This window comes from Epinephelus fuscoguttatus, linkage group LG12, assembly GCF_011397635.1.
Source record: "Epinephelus fuscoguttatus linkage group LG12, E.fuscoguttatus.final_Chr_v1".
NCBI lineage: Eukaryota > Metazoa > Chordata > Actinopteri > Perciformes > Serranidae > Epinephelus > Epinephelus fuscoguttatus.
Window position 1 is genome coordinate 23,590,578 of NC_064763.1, and position 20,221 is coordinate 23,610,798.

The 20,221-nt window shown below is 39.9% G+C and overlaps 2 protein-coding genes across 6 annotated transcripts in view; one reads left to right on the top strand and one right to left on the bottom strand.

The window, feature by feature from the left end:
- The window catches only part of p2rx1 (purinergic receptor P2X, ligand-gated ion channel, 1), a 35,019-nt gene extending 23,539 nt beyond the window's left edge, over positions 1–11,480 (top strand). For 2 of the 4 annotated variants that reach the window (XM_049592883.1, XM_049592882.1), the window contains exons 7-14: positions 648–789; positions 932–1,077; positions 6,386–6,476; positions 6,572–6,637; positions 6,723–6,818; positions 9,452–9,541; positions 9,691–9,735; positions 10,978–11,480. In XM_049592883.1, the coding sequence (XP_049448840.1) occupies positions 648–789; positions 932–1,077; positions 6,386–6,476; positions 6,572–6,637; positions 6,723–6,818; positions 9,452–9,541; positions 9,691–9,735; positions 10,978–10,983 (682 nt within the window). In that variant the 3' untranslated portion in view covers positions 10,984–11,480. The remainder of the gene's footprint in view (positions 1–647; positions 790–931; positions 1,078–6,385; positions 6,477–6,571; positions 6,638–6,722; positions 6,819–9,451; positions 9,542–9,690; positions 9,736–10,977) is intronic. The other 2 variants (XM_049592884.1, XM_049592885.1) reach the window with 2 other exon arrangements.
- A 123-nt stretch (positions 11,481–11,603) lies between these two features.
- The window catches only part of camkk1a (calcium/calmodulin-dependent protein kinase kinase 1, alpha a), a 96,303-nt gene continuing 87,685 nt past the window's right edge, over positions 11,604–20,221 (bottom strand). For both annotated transcript variants that reach the window (XM_049592879.1, XM_049592878.1), the window contains one exon: positions 11,604–19,930. In XM_049592879.1, the coding sequence (XP_049448836.1) occupies positions 19,858–19,930 (73 nt within the window). In that variant the 3' untranslated portion in view covers positions 11,604–19,857. The remainder of the gene's footprint in view (positions 19,931–20,221) is intronic.

Consider the following 20,221-nt stretch of genomic DNA (forward strand, 5'->3'; position numbering starts at 1 on the left):
TACCGCTTAGCACTATAGGTGGCACCAAACAGCAGAAATCTTCAAGATTGTAACTTTAAACTCTTGCTGTTGGTAAAAGCAGACACACAACATGTCATACTTTTAGAAATTTTCCATTGGCACTTTTGGCTGTGCGACTCAAACCATGCTACGTTGATTTCAATTTAACACCACCAGTTTATACGCGCTGCTTTGTGCAGGGTTGCGTTTGAGATGGACCATCTCTGGAGTTAAAGGACACCTATTTTCGTTGTTCATTGTTGAGTGAGACCGGGTTCAGTGAGAAAGTGTTCGCGTCATCAGTTATAGACATATGTTCAAGCGGGTTGCTGAGTTGTGATAGAGATGGAAATCCCTGCTGCGTTGGGCTAACATGCAGAGTCAAACTGAGTCAAGCCAAGCCAGCACATGTGTTAGGAAGAGGCCTACTTTGTCTTTAAACAATTAAAGACAATAAATGTCTTAAATGTTTAATTACTAAAATAACTTTTTAAATCCCCCTCAGTCAGGCTGTAGATGATGCTGAAGGATAAAGGCCTGTATCAGCTGTACTCAAACAAACAAATGTAATTCGATGTTATTGCGTTTTCCTGGACACTAAAATAGCTTTTTTTTAATAACTGTGTTTGCTTTAATTGTCCTTGCAGGAGTAACCTGGTTGAGGGTATTGATGCTAAATACATCAGCAAATGCCTCCATGATCCAGACAAGGCTCCACTGTGTCCCATATTCAGACTGGGAGACATAGTTAAACTGTCTGGATTCAACTTTGAAACAATTGCCCGAGTGGTAGGTTGATCTTTACTTAACACTGACTTCCAGGTTTCCATTACATCTAGTCTCAGCTGCACACACATTACCCTTTGTCTCTTTTCTTTCTGGTATAATAATAGAGCCTTATATCATGCATCATGTGCTTGTGTCCTGACAGGGAGGGGCCATTGGTATTGTGGTTGACTGGACATGTAACTTTGACGTGGATGTAAAGCACTGTAAACCAAAGTATTTCTTTCACGGTCTGTACGGAAACCCTGCAGAGACGGACAAAGCCAGAGCTTCAGTGGGCTACAATTTCAGGTGAATAAACATGTTTTACTGAGAAATACTTCTTATATAATATGGTTATTTTGAGAAATACACTTTTTTGCTTCCTCACTGATAGTTATGTGAGAAGACAGATACCACTCTCCTGTTTGTGCATTATGGATGAAGCTGGAACCAGCAGCTGGTTTGCTTAGATTGATATAAAGACTGAGCAGCTGGTCTGGTTTTATGGAGTGTGTAGAACACCCTATAAAACCATAAAGTGTTAAGTTTTACACAGTTTGAACAAACTTTACATAATGTGTTAATTGGTGAGCTTTAGCTGTGCTGGTAAGTGGCCTTTGGACTGTTTCCAGTTTTCATGCTAAGCTAAGCTAACGTCTCCTGGCTGTGGGTTCATAATGAACACACAGACATGAGAGTGATATCGACCTCTTCATTCAGCTCTGAATTAAGTGTAAATCCCAAAATGGCAAACTGTTTTTCTTAAAGAGGTTTAGTTATTAAATTTCTTGTTTCTTGTGAGGGAAAACAGCTCTGGTGGGGCTCAATACTTTTACAATACTCTTTCGTCCTCAGTGTGTCTGACGAATATCAACAAAAAACTGGTGATAGAAATGTCTGTTTTCATACTGACATAATCAACATATCCAGTGACTGAACTTGAGTCATGTCACTTTTATTTATATAGCACAGTATCACTGATCACAAATTTGCCTCGAGTAACTTTACAATCGTACATCACCCTCTATCCTCAGACCCTCGATTCAGACAAGAAAAAGCTCCCAAAGGTTATCACTCGATCAGCATTAAAAAGTACAATTTCATGAGGGTTCTGCTTCAGCAAGTATGTTCTGAAATACCATTAGAAGCACATTTATTGGCCGTGTTAATCATTATGTGGCGATGGAGGAAGTCAGCTGACACAACGTTAGTATTAAGCGCGAGAAAGTCTGTGTAGGATGGAGGCGAAAATGGCAAGTTTCACGTAATCTGGCAGATCTTTGTACACTGCACGAGCAGGGAGTTCCCGGCACTGCCGACACAGGGCAGAGCCAAACACTGTTCATCTGTACACACTCCCCACACTGCAGTGACACAGACCTGGTTGAAAATTGGCAAAGCACCCCACCACATAACATATGACAAATACTCATTATAAGCCAAACTATGGTATTTTTTTCCAAACCTTACCACACAGTCTGCATGCTTAACCCTGATGAAAGTGAAAGTGACAGCTTCTGATGCCAACAGGCATTTAATCAGCTGATGACAGCATTCTGAACATATGAGTAGGTATAGCAGTGTTCTGCTAACGTATATGTAGCATGCTGATAACCATTAATAAAACCCATTTAATTGAGTAATAATAATATGTATAGTAATATTCAAAATGGGAGCAAAAGACCCTTTACTGGGGCAACCTCTAGCTCACCTCGTAGAGTGTACGTCCCCTGTAGGCTGAGTCCTCTGCTGCAGCCTGGATTTGATTCCAGCCTGCGGCCTTTTGCTGCATGTCATCCTCCCTCTATCTCCCACTGCAATTCTTAGCTGTCTGAGCTGTCCTATCACGAAAAGGCAAAACTCACCAAAAAAAAAAACCAACAAAAAATTAATTCTACTAACATAAACGGTATTCAATCCAGCAAGTCAACACGTAACTCCCCAGATGATCCACTTTATTTGAACCAATCTGACAGTATCCAATCAAGTTGCAGGAGATAACCATCAAGAATTAACTTCACAATACTGTGCACCAGTTAGAAAAAAAAGACATCAAAGATAATTTCATTCACGTACAAAAACTATGTGGTGGGTAACACCACATAGTGCAGTAGGCAAGACACGCATGGTGAAAATTACAGATGGAGATGTAACAGCTTCCAACAGAAACACATACACATTTTAAAAAGCATTCCAGATTTTTGTAAATGTCATATATTATTACTCTGTTGTTAAAGTGGTATTACATTTGGTAAAAAGCGCACTATGACCTGTTTAGGACTCAAAACTCAAAGTTTAGGACTTGGGACTTGAGTGTTAAGACTGGAGACGTACTTGTAACTTGCAGAGCGTCGACTCGGTGCCACCTCTGATAGATGTTATGTATGCAGTCTATCAGAAGAATTGATCCACATAGGCACACGACCTCCTCCCCTCCGCCAGGAAAGAGTATATGTATAGACACAAGAGGCAAAACTTAAGCACATCATTCACAGAGACAGGAGAAATTAGTAAACACACAGAGAAAGAGAGAGACAGGAGAGGCTGGATCTGCTGAGGACGACGATCCAGATCCAAGACATCAACAGCCAGGAGAGATAGGCTTTAAGATATTTATTATTTATTTAGCTTACCGTCCAATAGGAGGAAAGCCGGCTCAGGGTTGTTTTTGATCCCCAAAACCAAATAAAGGTCTCTCCATGAACCCAAACGCCCGGCTAATGTTGATCCAGGTTTTGAAGAGTGGCAAGAGAAGAGAAGAGAGGTGCATATTATCACAATTAAAGGGATATTTGCTGATTTTAAACCAGATTCATATAATAACACTGTGAGTAGGTAAACTTCTATCCACCTTAACAGCACCCAGATCACCCTGCTCATATTTCAGCTCAAAACCATCAAATGAACTCGAAATACAGATTGTATTTCCACATTTTCATATGACCGCCACCACAGACAAAGAGTATAGAAGTGGATCAGCAATATTATGTAAAGCAAACTGAACATGATGTAACATGACAAAATCCAATCAAACAGAAAAACTAGGCAGCGCTGATCATTCATTCATTCATTCATTCATCTTCTAACCGCTTCATCCTCTTGAGGGTCGCAGGGGGGCTGGAGCCTATCCCAGCTGACATCGGGCGAGAGGCAGGGTACACCCTGGACAGGTCGCCAGACTATCGCAGGGCTGACACAGAGACAAACAACCATTCACACTCACATTCACACCTACGGACAATTTAGAGTTATCAATTAACCTAGTCCCCAGTCTGCATGTCTTTGGACTGTGGGAGGAAGCTGGAGTGACCGGAGAGAACCCACGCTGACACAGGGAGAACATGCAAACTCCGCACAGAAGGGCTCCCACGCCCGAGATCGAACCGGCAACCCTCTTGCTGTGAGGTGACAGTGCTAACCACCACACCACCGTGCCGCCCAGCGCTGATCAAATACAAACAAAATTCTGTGACTGTTGTTCCTATTTCTTGCCTAAAATTTATTCAGAAACATATTTTAGTACCCTGTTTAGCTGTAATAGTGAGAGTTCAACACTATATTGTTTCCTGGATAGAGGCTAAAAACATATTTTAGATAACTGTTTAACTGTAATCCAAGATTGTTAGGTACCAGCCAGCCGCAATTGTGTGAAACGGATGAGTTCGTATTATGTCACCCACCAGCAGGAGCATTTATTGATCTGGTGCAGTGCATCTTGGTAGTTGTAGGATTTCTACCTCTTATGCTACTTCTTTTCACAGGTCATGCAGCGCCAATCTTAAAAGTATTTCCATCTCTCTACTGCATACATGGCCTTGTTTTATAAAAACACCATCTTTCCAGCAGTGAAACACGTCTTTGATACTTGTATATTGTTACACATAGTATCTTTAATAGATTAATTGAGACTGAGACCGACTCATCGGACAGAAACAATAACAGGTACAAGCCTGGAATAATAATGAAAATGAAGGCAAAATTCAGGTTACTGCTTCAGGTCTGTTGAGTTTGCACTGAATGCAGGCTGCCTGAAGTTTATGATGTTTACTTGCCCTCAGTAAAACGGCTCAACGTGGCACTCTGAGATTTGTCTTAAACTTTTATTGTTTGATGTACAGCATATTGAGGATAGTCTGCTCTTTGTTCTCACACATGGGCATTTGTAGGACATAGGAATGCAATTAACGATTACTTTCATTATGGATTGATCAGCCCAGTATTTTTGAAGTTTTTGTTACTAAAACTGAAGTTTTCGTTACTAAAATGTAAGAAAACAATAACACATGCCCCATGTAATTTGCCAGAGCTCAAAGTAGTGTATTCAAATGACTGACAGATATTACTTGTGCTAACTGACTTCAGGGATGTTGACTATAGCTGCTTGGGAAATCTTCCATGCCATTATTACTACCATTTTTATTAGCAACAATATGTCAAATTGGGAAGGTTTTAAAGTCCCTGTGTTTTGCAGTACTTTATCATGTGCTGTTGTTCATGCTCTATAAGCAATATTATTTTAAATGGATGATGTGGAGTATTTGGGAAATGTAAATGTCATCTATAAAAGATGACCCAAGGATGCCATTAAACTACAGGGGTATCAGTTTACTTAGCACAGTTTATAAAATGTATTCCTCACTCTTAAATTGTAGGCTGATGGCATTCTTGGAACATAACAATCTGTTAGAAGACGAGCAAAACGGTTTTCGCAGGGCAAGAGCCTGTATAGATCATATACACACAGTGTGTACTGTAATAAGAAATAGAATTCGGGAAAATAGATCAACTTTTTCATGTTTTATTGACTTTAAAAAGGCTTTTGATCTGGTTAATAGAGATCTGCTGGCATTCAGGCTCCTTAAAACAGGAATTAACGGAAAATTTTACTCTGCCGTTCGGTCTATTTATAAGGCACCGGTGGCCTGTGTTAAGTTAAATGAATATTACACAGAGTGGTTCCCTACACCCCTAGGGGTGAAGCAGGGGGACTCTTTATCCCCAACTCTATTTGCCATCTTTATTAATGATTTAGCGAAAGAAATAAAACAGCTGGAGTTGGGGATAACATGTGGGGAAGTGAAACTGAGCACCCTGCTTTATGCAGATGATTTAATATTGATGGCAGAAAATGAAATATATTTGCAAAAAAATGTTAACTTGTGCCGAAAAATGGTGCAAAAGATGGCGCCTTTCTATCAATCCAAAAAAGACAGAGATTATGGAGTTTAGAAAAGCTGGTTGGAAAAGAAGTGAATTTCAGTTCTGTTTTGGTGATAATAAACTCGAATATACCGATAAGTACAAATATTTGGGCCTTTTTCTGGATGAACACATGTCATTTTTACATGGGACATCAGGGTTAGCAGACTCTGCCAGTAGAGCTTTAGGAGGTATCATCAGGAAAACTAAGACTTTAAGAAATATGGGTTATGCTACATATAGCCAATTGTATCAAGCATGTGTCTGTCCTATTCTGGACTACTCCTCTGGAGGCAGCCTAAGGCAGCCAGACACGAAAATAAAATTTTATTCATTGTAAATATTTACATTCACACACTTTGGCAAATACATTCTACGGTATGTAACCTAACGTTATAACTCCCGTGGTTGTTTGTAGGTATGCAAAGCATTATTTGGAGGACAACGTTCAGAAAAGAACACTTCTCAAAGTGTTTGGGATCAGGTTCGATATCATTGTGCAGTCACTGGTGAGTTATATATTTCTTTATTTTCATTAATATGAATTTTTTATTTGAGAAATATTCTAAGGGATTTTCAATCACCGGTGCTCCGTCCTTTGCAGGCAAGAAAGTTTGATATTATCCCGACACTGACAGCTATTGGTTCTGGAGTGGGCATCTTTGGAGTGGTATGCTGCACCCTGACAACCTTCATAAATATTTATTATCTGTGGATTATTTTCTTCAAACACTAATTTATCTCTGATCTTCCAGGCAACTGTTGTGTGTGACTTGGTGCTGCTCTATTTGCTACCAAAAAGAGAATTTTACAAGAACATGAAATTCAAATACACAGACACACATGTACAGGTAAGCTCTGTGATGCATGTGAGGTGACAATGTGAACTCTGCTGTGATGTTAAAACACAAGATGGCAGCAAAGAGGCTTTTAACAATAACAGATACAGAACAGACATCAACAGTACAATTCTTTATCTGGACATCTTCTGGCTGTATTTCAGTTCTTGTGCAGGAATGCTGCATACATCATAGCTGGAAGTCCCAACAGTACACATAGAAGCAGTAAATTTCAATGACCTTAAAATTAAAGGAATACTTCACCTCCCAAATGACTATTTGTATATCAGTTACTCAGCCCGTGTTACTTGAATTCAAAAAGAAAACTTTGTTTTTCTTGCATGCCTCCACGGGCAATGAAGAATATAAAAACGGATGAAATTTTTGATGAATTGAAACCCCAGGGGTCCACATGTAACAACACCAAAACTATATCCAAACATACTATTACAAACTCGCACACAACTCGAGCACTATAATCCAAGTCTCATTTATCCAGTCATACGTTGAGTGCTTCCCAAACTGACAGCTCTCTCTGTCAGGGAACTGAACTAAAAGTGAAACAAAAACAGAAATGTTACCTCCCTGAACACAGGAGCTGCCTCCTCCTTAATCTATATTCTCATCAAAGCCAGACTCTATTGACAAAAACAGTAATTTGTTTGCGTTGCAAGTTGCTGGTCTACCTCTGCCTCGATCAGTTAGTTTGTTTGTGTTGTTGTGTGACTTTGGTGAATCCAAACTAACCCTATAAAAATCCAAAGTCACACAATAACACAAACAAACTAACTGATGGAGGCAGAGGTAGACCAGCAACTAAAAAGGTAAAATGAATGTTTTTGTCAATGGAGTCCAGCTTTGATGAGAACATAGATTAAGTTTCACTTTTGGCTCAGGTCCTCGACCAAAAGGGCTGATTGTGTGGGAGGCACTGAGCATTGCACTGGATAAAGGAGACTTACATTATACTGTTTGTAAATAGATGTTTTGATATAGTTTTGTTGTTGTTAAATGTGGACCCTTATGACTTCAATTCAACAAAAATTTTCACTGTTGCTTGATTCGTCTGTTGACCGTGGAGGCATGTGAGAAAAGCAAAGTTTACCTTACGAATTCACCTTAACACAGGGTGAGTAATAAATCAGTGGTGCCCCCACTGGCAAGGACAATCGGAGACTGGTATTACGGACTATAAAGCCCACTTGAGACCAAAGGTTTGCAACGAGACAAGTTGAAGCATGCAACTATTTGCAATGCGTGAAATGCGGTTCACACTAATGCAACTAGATGAGACGATGCATCATCTCTATGCAACAACTCTCTGTGCTTCTGTTCTGATTTGCAGCTTTTCAGATTTATTTTGTGGCTGAATATAATTTGTAGCTTATTACAATCTGAATGAGGATAGTGGTAGTGAGATACTGGCCGCAGTTGCATTTGTAGTAGTGATGAGATGGTGAAAAACATAAAACAAGCATCAGATGGACTGTATAGATACGCCGCAATAATATAAGTAAGCAACTCCAATCCACCCACGTGAAGACAGAAACAGAGGGCTTGACAGGGACGGAGCACCTGCTGCAGCAAGTGAACATCTTGGTTTGTGGTCGTCGGCAGTCATTTTGACTTGATCAGCAGACTTCACTACAAGCCGACTGGCTGTAGAAACAGGCAATGTGCCTTATGTTCTAAAACCAGCTGCCAGCAATTTGACAAAACACCATCAGCTGTCTTGAGTCAAGATCAGACCGGCCAACCAGACACTGCTCCAACTTTTCTCTGCAACATTCTACAGCAGTTTTGTCTCATCGTCAATCATTGGTCTGAATGGGCTTAAGAGGCTGTGGCATCCTAATTTTTAGATTAGCTGGTATCTTGTGAAACCAGACAACGTAAGGCATCCACTGGTACCCATCATATAAGCATGGCTTCTCAGGAAGGGGGCTAAATTTTGGCGAGGGAGCAACTGGGATTGCCATTTTCAAAGGGGTCCCTTGAACTCTCACCTCAAGATATCTGAATGAAAATGGGTTCTGTAGGTACTTACAAGTCTCCTCCAAACTTGAGAGGGCTTGTTCCCCGGAAATGCTGTGTTCTTACAATCAATATGCAATATACTTTAAATTAAAGCTTTACATTTGGCTATTTTAAGAAAATGAAAACCAGCCTATTCGAAAAACAACTAATCACATCATCTGTATAGTATTAAAACAGGATTATTGCTGAACTCAAAACTTTAAGCGTAGCGGTATCAGTCGATGCACATCAGATAACTAGTGACATTAACTGTAAAACACAAAGCCAAAGTATATTAGCATGCCATTACTTACCATATTGACATAGTTTTCAACTAGTCTACATACCTCAACAGCTTAAACGAACACCTGAAAATCGGTTGTGGCTTTGGTTTTAGTGTGCCACCCCAAGATTTTCAGTGGCCCCATCCGGCCCCCCCTGCGAAAAACTTGCCACTGTTGCCACTGTATTTAATATGCAAATGGTACACAAGTATTCCTTTAACGCTGTGTTTATACCCATAATATTTATGGGCAGTGCCGCCATCTATCTGATAGAAACCTTCTCCCATCCCTCCCCAGACACTTTCCCTCTTTAACTAAAACAGGCAGAACATTTTGTATTTACAGCATGACAGCGAGTCGCTTGGTTTAGAAACAGGCGACTATTACACCCTTGAAGCAAATGCAAGACAAGTCCCAGGCACTGGCCAGTCCAACGTGAGTGCATGTAGCAGTCTGGACAGCAGAATAGTTGTTTTTTTCTGTTTTTTTTTTTTTCATGTATTTTATCATGTGATGATGAGGAGAATCCTGTCATTACCTGCGAGGTCTAAAATGGCTCCTATTCTGTGGATTTTATCCTACAGGACCCTGATTCAGAGGCATGTAGCACAGAGACTGAGATACCTAAAGTAAGGGGTTTATATTATTTTCACAACAGGATACAGGGGAAGTCCCTCCACTACCAGTGTCCTGTATGGGGCCTTTTTTCTTGTAGTCAACAAGAGAGAAAACATTTTTGATCCCATTTGAATTGTATCATGAGTTATACATGTGATGCTTGTCAGGTTAAAAGATAATTTTCAGAGTAAAGAAAGTTTTTCGTAGGTTTGTCATAGTACCATTTAGGTTTGTGTGAAACTGCTCACTGAACTACATCTTCAGTCTTGCACAATATTCGACAGTAACACAAGCTAACTAGCTAGCTAGGTAACTTAGGGACGTCCCCAGCACAAATGTAACATTGTCCTACCTGATGCGTTTCATCCAGCAATTTCTTTTAATTAGCTGGGAAGCAAAAAAATTAGCTACTTGTGTCTTTTTCAAGGTAGCACAAAAGTAGTGATATCATAAGACAACCTAAGGCATGATTCAAGGCCAATCAGGGCGAGTTTTTTCTAATATCTTTGCGTGGATCACCAGAACGGGCTTCAAAATAATCGGACGCCACGTTGGCCTCAATACTCTTCATTCAAAATGTAATTTAATGTTGTGAAATTAACCAGAAGGGATGAATATCACAGAATACACACCACCTTTCCCTGAAAATAAAATGGCAGCGATCTTATAACATCACGTTGACTTCAGTAATATCCCAGCACCAAACACACACTGTGCGTTCCAATCCTCATACTACCACACTATTTAGTATCCCAGAAAAAGGTGTCTCAACACATACAGTAGTATGTCAAATGCTTTATGCCAAAAATACCAGTATGTCCCACTGCATCTGGTCAGATTTTGCAGTATGTAAGCCAGCATGCTTTGCTGCACAGTCCTCGGCACAGTGGAAGATTGGTCAGATTGACTGAGCTGCAGATAACAGCTTGACTGCTTGTCAGAGGTTGTAATGACGAATGACGGCACATTACGTACTTTCACAATCTTACACCTCAACAGTTTAATGACAAACTGCAGCTTTCTGAACTTTCTATATTATCTTTTTAATTGAAAAACATCTAATCTGTGTTTCATGGTTCATTCAAGTGGGATCAAATAAGTATTCGTTGCTCACTGTTAGCTTCTGCACACTTTTTTCCCAGAAATACGGCCATGTAGTGGTCCACTGGAAGGTGAGGGACGTTGCCTCTCTATGAAAACCCTTTGCTTTGTTTTTAGTATTTGCTGATGTTTTATCTCCTATTCCTGTGTAGAAATGACCTGGGAGCAAACCTTCAAGGTGCTTTGAAGGAGCACTGAACAAGGACCCTGCAACATAACACAACACAGACACAGACACACACACACACGCACACTAAATGGACTCCGGACTGGAAAGGACACAGGAGACATTGTTCCATGTGTCCACTATTTCTTCAGCAGCCTCTTCAACCAACATCTCCCCTCCCACAGTGACGCCTGCTGTTGTATGTAGAGCTTTAGCGTAGCTCAGCTGTATGTGTACTTTTTTGGGTGTAGCTTGGTTTGCTTTTGTCCACACTTTGGGTGTAACCTCTACATCCTCCACATCCGTGCAGGTGAAAGAAGGCTTTCTGGTACTTAAGTGTGTACACAAATCCCTCACATGTCACCCATTACCTCTGTCACTGTCTTTGTCAAATAAAGATATACACGTCATGTGTGGATGTGCCACTGTCGGAGTGACTCACCTTGTTTGCACCTTGTGATCGACGCTGCAATAAAAGATGTACAGTAACATGACTGCTTTTTTTTTTTGACTCACAGTGCTAAGTAGTCAAACGGGAATACAGAAAACATCAGATAATTCAGGTTTTCTTTTTTATTGTCTGTGGTTATATTTAGGTGTACAAAAAGCATGCAAAAAATAGCTTCTTTATATATATTGGTACATATTTACATTGCAACAACTGCATTCCATAGGGGTGTGCCATGCTTCTGTTTTCGTAAGAGCGACGCAGGCGAGTGAGTACATTCAGAGAAATGCACGAGACAACACGAGACACAGAGACAGCAGGACTGTCACATGAAAAACACAGCTGCAAACCAACATTAGCATTATGTACAAACTCACTCAGTTATGACCTGAAATCATGAAATATTATTCCTGTCACTCACTTCCTGTGCTGTGACTAAAGTAACAACACTACGCTAGAAAGCATTTAACCTCTGCCAAAGCTGTAAAATTTTATTTTTGTATTTCATATGTATCTGGATCCAGAACTGCATCCAAATAATGACAGTTACTGTGTAACTGTGAGTCTGCATTAGGGATCCATCCCAGGATGTGTGCAGCACTGAAAGAGAGTCACATGAGACCACTAAGTTATGGCCATTTCGAGGTATCATGTTCTGTAGCAGCCCAATTGCCAAAAGAAAACATTGGCATTGTACGTTTCTGCAAACCACGGATACGTTACATTTCTACGTTTTATTTGTATCATATAAACGTTTCTGAAGCGACGTAGTATATGAGCTGACTTTGTCATCTTAAGGTGGAGGGATGGTGGTTAGTGTAACACCTTGGCGAGACGCCTGCCAAGCTGCAGACCACTGTTCAAGATCAACAAACTAAAACTTTCTGTCATTGCTGTCTTTCTTGTGGCTTTTCAGCCCCTAAACATGGGTGTTTTGTATCGACTTGGTAAATAGTGTCACGATAAAGGGTTGTTTTTTTTCTTTGCTTCACTAGTGGGGATTGTGCAGCCAAAACCAGGTACTTTCAGCTGAAACATAATTTATTTCCTCACCGTAACCAAGTGATTTTTGTGCCGAAACCTAACCACGCAGTAAACGCAGCCTCGTCAGAACATACTGTATACATATGGACCTGTTGCTGATGTTCCTGCAGCTTTCAGCCCCCAGACTGGTTGTCTTTACTACCCCCTCGCCGTTTTTACAGCTGGGATTGTGCCACAAAAACCAGGTGTTTTTAGTGTCCAGTTGCCGTTTTTTTTGTTTGTTTTTTTTTTGACCTCTTGGATAGTGCCATGAAAAGTGGCTGATTTTTATCAAGATATCACTGCTTTTCTAGAGATTGTTCTCCCAGAGCTAGATATTTTAAGCCAAAACATGATCTTTTTCTAACCATAACCAAGTGATAACTGTGTCTAAACCTCACAACACATGAAGCACAGCATTTTTAAAATGTTAAGTTTCAAAATATCTGCTACATCAGTGGTTCCCAAGTGGTTCAGCCACAGGGTCCAGATTTCTCCTTAGTCATTAGTTCACGGTCCACACAGTTAAATATATTTAGCGTCATACTTGCGTTTGGCCATTTCTCAAGCTAGTTTGCTGTCTCTGTCAAGTAGCTGTTTGGTATTCACTACAGCAGGAATCAGCACTTCAGAATAAAAGCTCTGTGCTGGAAATTCACTGTACTTAAAAATAAAATGTGATTTTTACAAAGTTGATACCTGTGGTCCATTCAGAATGGACACACGACCCACCAGTTGGGAACCACTGCGCTACATAATAACGTACCAACGTAACATGGTTTGCAGAAATGTACATTGCCAATATTTTTGTTTTTTGGTAACTGGGTTGGCTGTAGTACCAGCTTTAGGCAAAATTCAATTAATTACATTGGGCTCAATCAGAGTTGATGCAATGTGTGCAGATATTTAAATGTTTAGATAAACATTAAAAAGACATTTTTTTTTAAAAAAATGTATGAAATTTAGAGAAGGCTGGCAAAAATGTGTCACCTGAGTGGTTGGAAATCTCTGCAGGTATGTAGGGAATGGGTGTGGCCTACTGTATATGGATTGATTGACAAATCTGGAATAAGATATCAGTAAAAAAACAAGAATAAAAAATAGCCACATGGTGATGTAACCTGCACCAAAAAGTTCTTCCTTTGCCCATCATTCAATTTTTGGAGTAGTCATATAATCAGAGGATTAAATGTTTCATCTTCGAGGACAGCTAGTGATCATCCATCACTGTGTCTGTGAAGAAGATCTTTGAACATAAAGCTGCTTCTGCGCTCTGGGCCCTGCTCATAATGGGGTCAACAGTGTTTTAACATTATGCATCTTTTCAGCAGTAAAAGAAGTCCCAGTTACACAACATTCACAATTCTGTTGTTACATGGATATGCACAGCATCTTGTTACTGCAGCTGTTACAGCGTTCTGACACAGACAGGAGAATAAGTTACTGGAAACATACTTGAGTTTATAAAAATTCTCAAAAACCAAGTAGCAACGCTGTGACATGCAGATCGATATCAAAAGCGCAGGAGACTGTGAGAACATACGATACACAGTAAATATGCTCTTTTACAGGTGAAGCATACAGTTTCTTCCTTGATCATGAACTGTACAATGTGAAATGGCTGGCAGCTACCAGTAGTGTTATAACTTTTAATATTCAATTACTTTAATATCTGAATGTGGAAAAGTGCAAATATTTAAATAGAAGCAGTATTTTTCTTTCCAACTAATAAAATACAGTTCAAATGATGAGCAGCCTGCTCTGACAGCAGGGGAATGCCAATAATGCACCAATGATAAAGACAACAACAATATTGCACCTCTGACAAGACAAATGTCTGTACAAACACACAAATAAAAAGCTGGCAACACCTAGTAAAAAAAAAAACAAAAACCAAATCTCATAAACCCTTTTACGTAAATAAGATAGAGCACACAATTTCATACTTTTTGGTTCAAACAGCCCTTCATTGAAGGCTTCCCTGCAAACGGACCTCAGTGCCTCCTCTCACCTGCACCATCCTCAGCAGAGAGAAGGAACAAACACAAGAGAAAAACATTATTAAATAAATGAGCCTTATTTCAAACTGCATACACCTGGTCGCCAGAATAAATGTTGGCACTGTACGCTTCTGCAAACCATGGATATGTTAGATTTGTTCATTTCATATGTAGCGGATGTGTCAAATTTATGTTGTGACAACACTGTGGTTAATGTGATTAGGCTAGGTGCAAAATCCACATTGGAAATATTCCGAGATGTTGTTTAAAAATGTGCAGTTTTGTTGCCACAACCCCAGCGGAAATATTCCTACGTATTGTCAAAGAATGTGTTTTTGTTGGCACAAACATGGCTGAAAACGTCCTAACATTTTGTTAATAGATTTGCAGTTTTGTTGCAACAAACACAGCTGGAAGATGTCCGGATGTATCGTTAAAAAATCCGCGAACTGGTCGCCACAAACTTATCCGAAAATGTTCTTATATATCGTCAAAAAATGCCCGGTTCTGTTGCCACAAACATGGCTGAAAATGTCCTGACACTTCTGTAATAGATATGGAGTTTTATTGCAACAAACACAGCTGGTAGATGTCCCGACATATCCTTAAAAAATACCCAGTTCTGCTGCCACAACCCCAGCAGAAATGTTCTGACATGTTGTTAATAAATTCGCAGTTTTGTTGCAACAAACACAGCTGGAAGATGTCGTGACGTATTGTTAAAAAATCCGCAGTTTGGTCACCACAAAAATGTTCTTATATATCGTCAAAAAATGCCTGGTTCTGTTGCCACAAACAAGGCTGAAAATGTCCTGACATTTCTGTAATAGATGCACAGTTTTGTTGCAACGAACGGCTGGAAGATGTCCCAACATTAAAAAATACCCCGTTTTGTTGCCACAACCCCAGAGGAAATGTTCTGACATGTTGTCAAAACATAGGCAGTTTTGTTGCAATAAACACGGCTGGAAGATGTCCCGACGTATCGTTAAAAAATACCCGGTTTTGTGCCACAAACTCAACCGGAAATGTTGCCACATATTGTTAAAAAAAAACAGTTTTGTTGCACCAAACACAGCTGGAAATGTCCTGACATCTTGTTAAAAACACCCACTTTTGTGGCCACAAACATAGCTCTAAATGTCCCAATTGGTCACTAAGAAACAACTGCTTTTGTTGCCACAAATTCAACCGGAAATGTCGTTAAAAATACCAGTCTTTGTCACCACAAACACGGCAGAAGTTCTCAGATGCGTCGCCAAAAATAACAAACAAAAAAAAACTGGTTGCTGTCTTTTGGTCTCGAACACGTCTGCTGCTGTTGTATGGTCATTTTAGTTATGTTGACATGATACGTATGAAACATACAAATGTAATGTATCTGTGGTTTGCAGAAATGACCAATGACAACATTTACTCTGGTGCCTAGGCTGGTATAAAACATTTCAGACACCTAGACATTAAGTTATTTATTTATCCTATACAAATTACCAACTCTTTAACAGAGAAATAAAATAAAAAGATATAAAGCTTTACATTGCCACATGATAACAAAGTTGACATCCTAATGTCAACAGAATCCATGATGTTTACACACAATGTCCCTGCCTCTGAACATGACTCCATAAAAACACGGGCTTAATAACAAGATGTGAAAAGCTTTTCCATTCAGATCCTGTGGATCCCTCTCTGTTCTCTGTGCTTTAGTTTGCATCCTTCACTGCAGGACACTGAGGCCAAGATTAATGGAGGAAATGCAAAGTGCTGCACTCCCCGTTTTTAATCAGCCACACTGGGGACGGCACTGAAGTGGATGGTGGAGTGTTGTTGTTGGCAGCCTGGGCCTAATCATGACACTGAAATGCTCCCTTTCACTGCAGTTCAAGTGATTAGAGCTCTCTGCCAACCAAACACGCCTTCCTTCAGAGGGGCAACAACCCAGACCAAAGGAAAGAATCCAAATGGAGTGATAGAAACATGGATCTGAAGCAGAGCTCATGTGGAGGCTGAGATGTTCTCATAGATTTGAGTCGGCAGAGACAAAACAAACCACAGATCTGTCCCTTTTTTAAGTTCACCAACCACCTTGAATACAACGTTCATTTCAGTCATCTGCAACATTTGCATCTTACAGGACTAACTAGCATACCGAGCTTCACTAACATACACTGCTAGCTTCAAAACCTCAGCCAGGCAAACTAGTTAGGGACTGTCCAAAAATTACTTAAGCAGCGAGCCAGATTAGATCTTACATTTTTTTTTTTTTTTTTTTTTTTTAAATTGCACGACCTTTCCCTGCAGTATTAATATATTTTTGGGCCCTACCCTTGACTTATCAAGAATTTGAAGTGCTGTTAATGTAATTTATAATCCACTGTATTTAAATTTCACAAACATACTTTCATGTATCTATAAAATTCATATATTTATGTGAGAATACTTTTCACAATTGCTGCTAACACATAAATTTAAAGTGAATTTTACAATCACTAACACCCTTTTGTCAAATCTGTAGCCACATTTTAAAAACTTTAAACATAATAAGCACAAAACAACATCTGTTGTGGGCCATACCATTAAATCAATTCATGTAGTTTTCACAGAAAATGCAGTCAATTTACATGTTTCTAAAATGCTTGAATTTCCTTTACATTCAAGTTCACCCAACAGCAAAATAATGGATCTTTCTTGTCTTATTTACAATGAGATATAATATGAAAACCTAAAATCCCAAATCTTAAATATAGCATAAAGCACACGATTTTTGTCCTTTGCATGTGGTGAAGTACATCTTTATGAGCCACTGTGCACACCAGAGGCATCAATTTTATTTCCTTTTTTATGAATTCTGCAAGGGAATACTGAAATATAAATTTGCTATGTTAGAAAATAAAAAGCCCTACTCTGTTCCTCCAAAAAAGGCAAGCTAACCTTCCCTCTGCAAAAGGACAACATACATAACAGTGCCCTTTTTCTGACAGCCTTAGTAATTTGTGTACAGTCCCTTATCCTGGATAACTTCTAAAAGTGCTCACTGATGTTGTACTTTGACAGTGAGATGATTCCCGCTCTGCGTCCAAGAATATTGCATAATAAAAATTTCTAATTTGTGAGGGGAATTATATCAGTCTGTGCACACTCACCATCCAACAACGTACACCTCCAAATTTCTTTTACAATTACTTCACATCAAATCAAACAGCGCAGTTTGATAAGAAAGGAAAGAGACAGTGTTAGAGAACAAAAATCATCAGACAAAAAAAGTAGGGGTGAGGAAGCGTGAAATGACTTCTATCACAGAAATAATTACACATTACACAGTGATGAAAGTCACTTTGAAATGTGTTCGAGCGCGGCAAAGTCACCGTCCCTTCCGTGTGGTCACCCTTTGATAGGGAAGTTCAACAAGGCAACACAGGAAGGACCTCGACCTTTGTCTCACAGCGCCAAAGTAAAAGCTAATGGCACAGATACAAGAATCGGGCTGTGAGACAATAACACTGATGACACTTCAAGACATCTATGTACAATAATAAAACAACTGATCACTGATCAGAAACAAAAAAGCCCTGTAGTTCACCAAGGAGGCGATACAGTGTCATTTCCATGCTGAAGTCTGTGATGATTATTCTCTTCGTCAGGCTGGTTATGACTGTGACAGGTGGCCACTGACAGCCTGATGATGACACTCAACTATTCATCCATGCAGACGTGTAAAAAAAAAAAGAAAGAAAGAAAGAAAAAGTTTGACAGTTTTTTTTTTCCCACATTACAGTGTAATACCAGCTGACAAACATGGTCGTGCCTTTCTCCCACAACAATAATTTGAACTGTTAATGATCCAGAAAGGCGGCAGAGTTCCTCTCATCGGTTCACTGGTGCCAGTCACAACAGTAAGAGGTTGAGTAGTTAAGATAAGTAGCGTTGTAGAGCAAACTTAGAGCCCAGAGAGTCAACATTAGAGAATGAGAATGGGAAATTGGGCTGAGAAAAGTTCTCTGATGCTGACAGGAAGCAAAAAACGGAAGCAAGCCTGAGCATAAAAGTCTGAAAGTCAAAGGGTAACTTTGATATATTTCAACCTGGACCTTATTTCCCCATGTTTTTGTGTCTAAGTGACTAATGGAAACAATATTTTTGAACCAGGCTGCAGTGTAACCACTCGCGGGATGTTCTTATATACATATACATCCACTGAAAGAGCTTGTTTTTGCCAAATACAGGCTCAAACTGTTATTCTAAGTGCCTAATAACATAATGGAAGGGATCCCTACAGAGATAGACCTTTCTGAAGAGTAAGATCTTTTTTGCTAAACCAGAAACAGCCCCAAAATCACCATCACTAAACCCAAACGGTAATTTTATCATCGTAAAACACAGCTTATTCAAAGTCGACAGAGACACAATAAAAACTCACTAAAGCAGGGTGAATTAAGGGTTCATTTCAACCAACCAAGAGTTTGTGATTGTTGGAACAGTGCAAGAACAACCCAAGACGCTTTTTGTCGACCTTGAATGAAGCTTTTGTTTGGTGGTGTTTGGTGGTAGCAAATTTTGGGGCTGTTTCTGGTTAAACCAAAAGATTTGACTCTTTGACAAAAAGGTTTATCTTTGTAGGGATCCTTTCCATAACGTTGTCAGGCACTTAAGCCGCATTTCCACCAAACACTGTCAGTATAGTACCTTTAGAACCGGTATGTAACCCGTATGGACATGTACCTAAACCCTATAGCATTTCCACTGCAGACAGGACTCTTAAATACAGACAGGGTTTTTACCACTCTTACTGTATTTTCACTTCACTGACGATGCAGAAGAATGTTTGCACCTCGGTGACATTTTCAGAGCTAAAAAAACAGGTTGGAGTGTTTACAGTCTCCGTCGCATTGATTGGTTTGTGCACTGAGTCCTTGTCGAGCAAGAGCTGGCGATTCTCTCTTGAACTACCAGCAGAGATGTGGAGCGTCTCTTTTGGTACCATGAACAACTTTTGACAGTGGAAACTCTTCTAATGTGTAGAAAACAGAACTGAAGTGAACCGGACTGGTTGGTGGAAACAAGGCAAAAGAATAACAATCTGACCCTGTCAATGGCAAAAATAAGCGATTTTAGTGGAGGTACATTGATTGCCCAAACATGCTATAAGTCCTATTAGTCACTTGGACACAAAAACATGGGAAAATAGGGTCCATGTTGAAAAATACTGAAGTTACTCATTACAAGCAATAGAGCAGATTTAAAAGTCTCTCCAGTGTTTAGAACAATGCATCTGCAGTGCATCATTGATTTGAAGGAAATGCGTGGATGAAAGGGTGAGCACACAGTGGTTCAAGCAGAGGGATGTAAAAAGGATGGCGTTTAAGACAAAGCTCTGCTGACGGGAGAGTCGTAAGACTCAAGAGGACGGCTCGTCTTCATGCAGGTCCTCCAGCTCTCCTTCTCTGGGTCCATCCCCTGTGCTGCTCTTTCTGAGAGAGGACGAGAGACACAGAGAGAAAACCCTTAATATGAGATGTCCTAAATGATATTAGGCTTTTGCTTTATCTCTCCTGAAGCAGCAAAACCAGAGATGCTTTTTTTTCCCCATTTTTCGTTACATGATGAATGTTTAAAGACACAATGTAACACAGCACTGAATGGCAGCAGCAGGGAGATGAGAGAACTCTCTGAGATGACAGCTGGGGAAGGGTGAGGCTGCCCCATCACTTCTCGTGATGGGGGATAAGCGAGAGTCGAGGAGTCTAGGATGATGATGATGA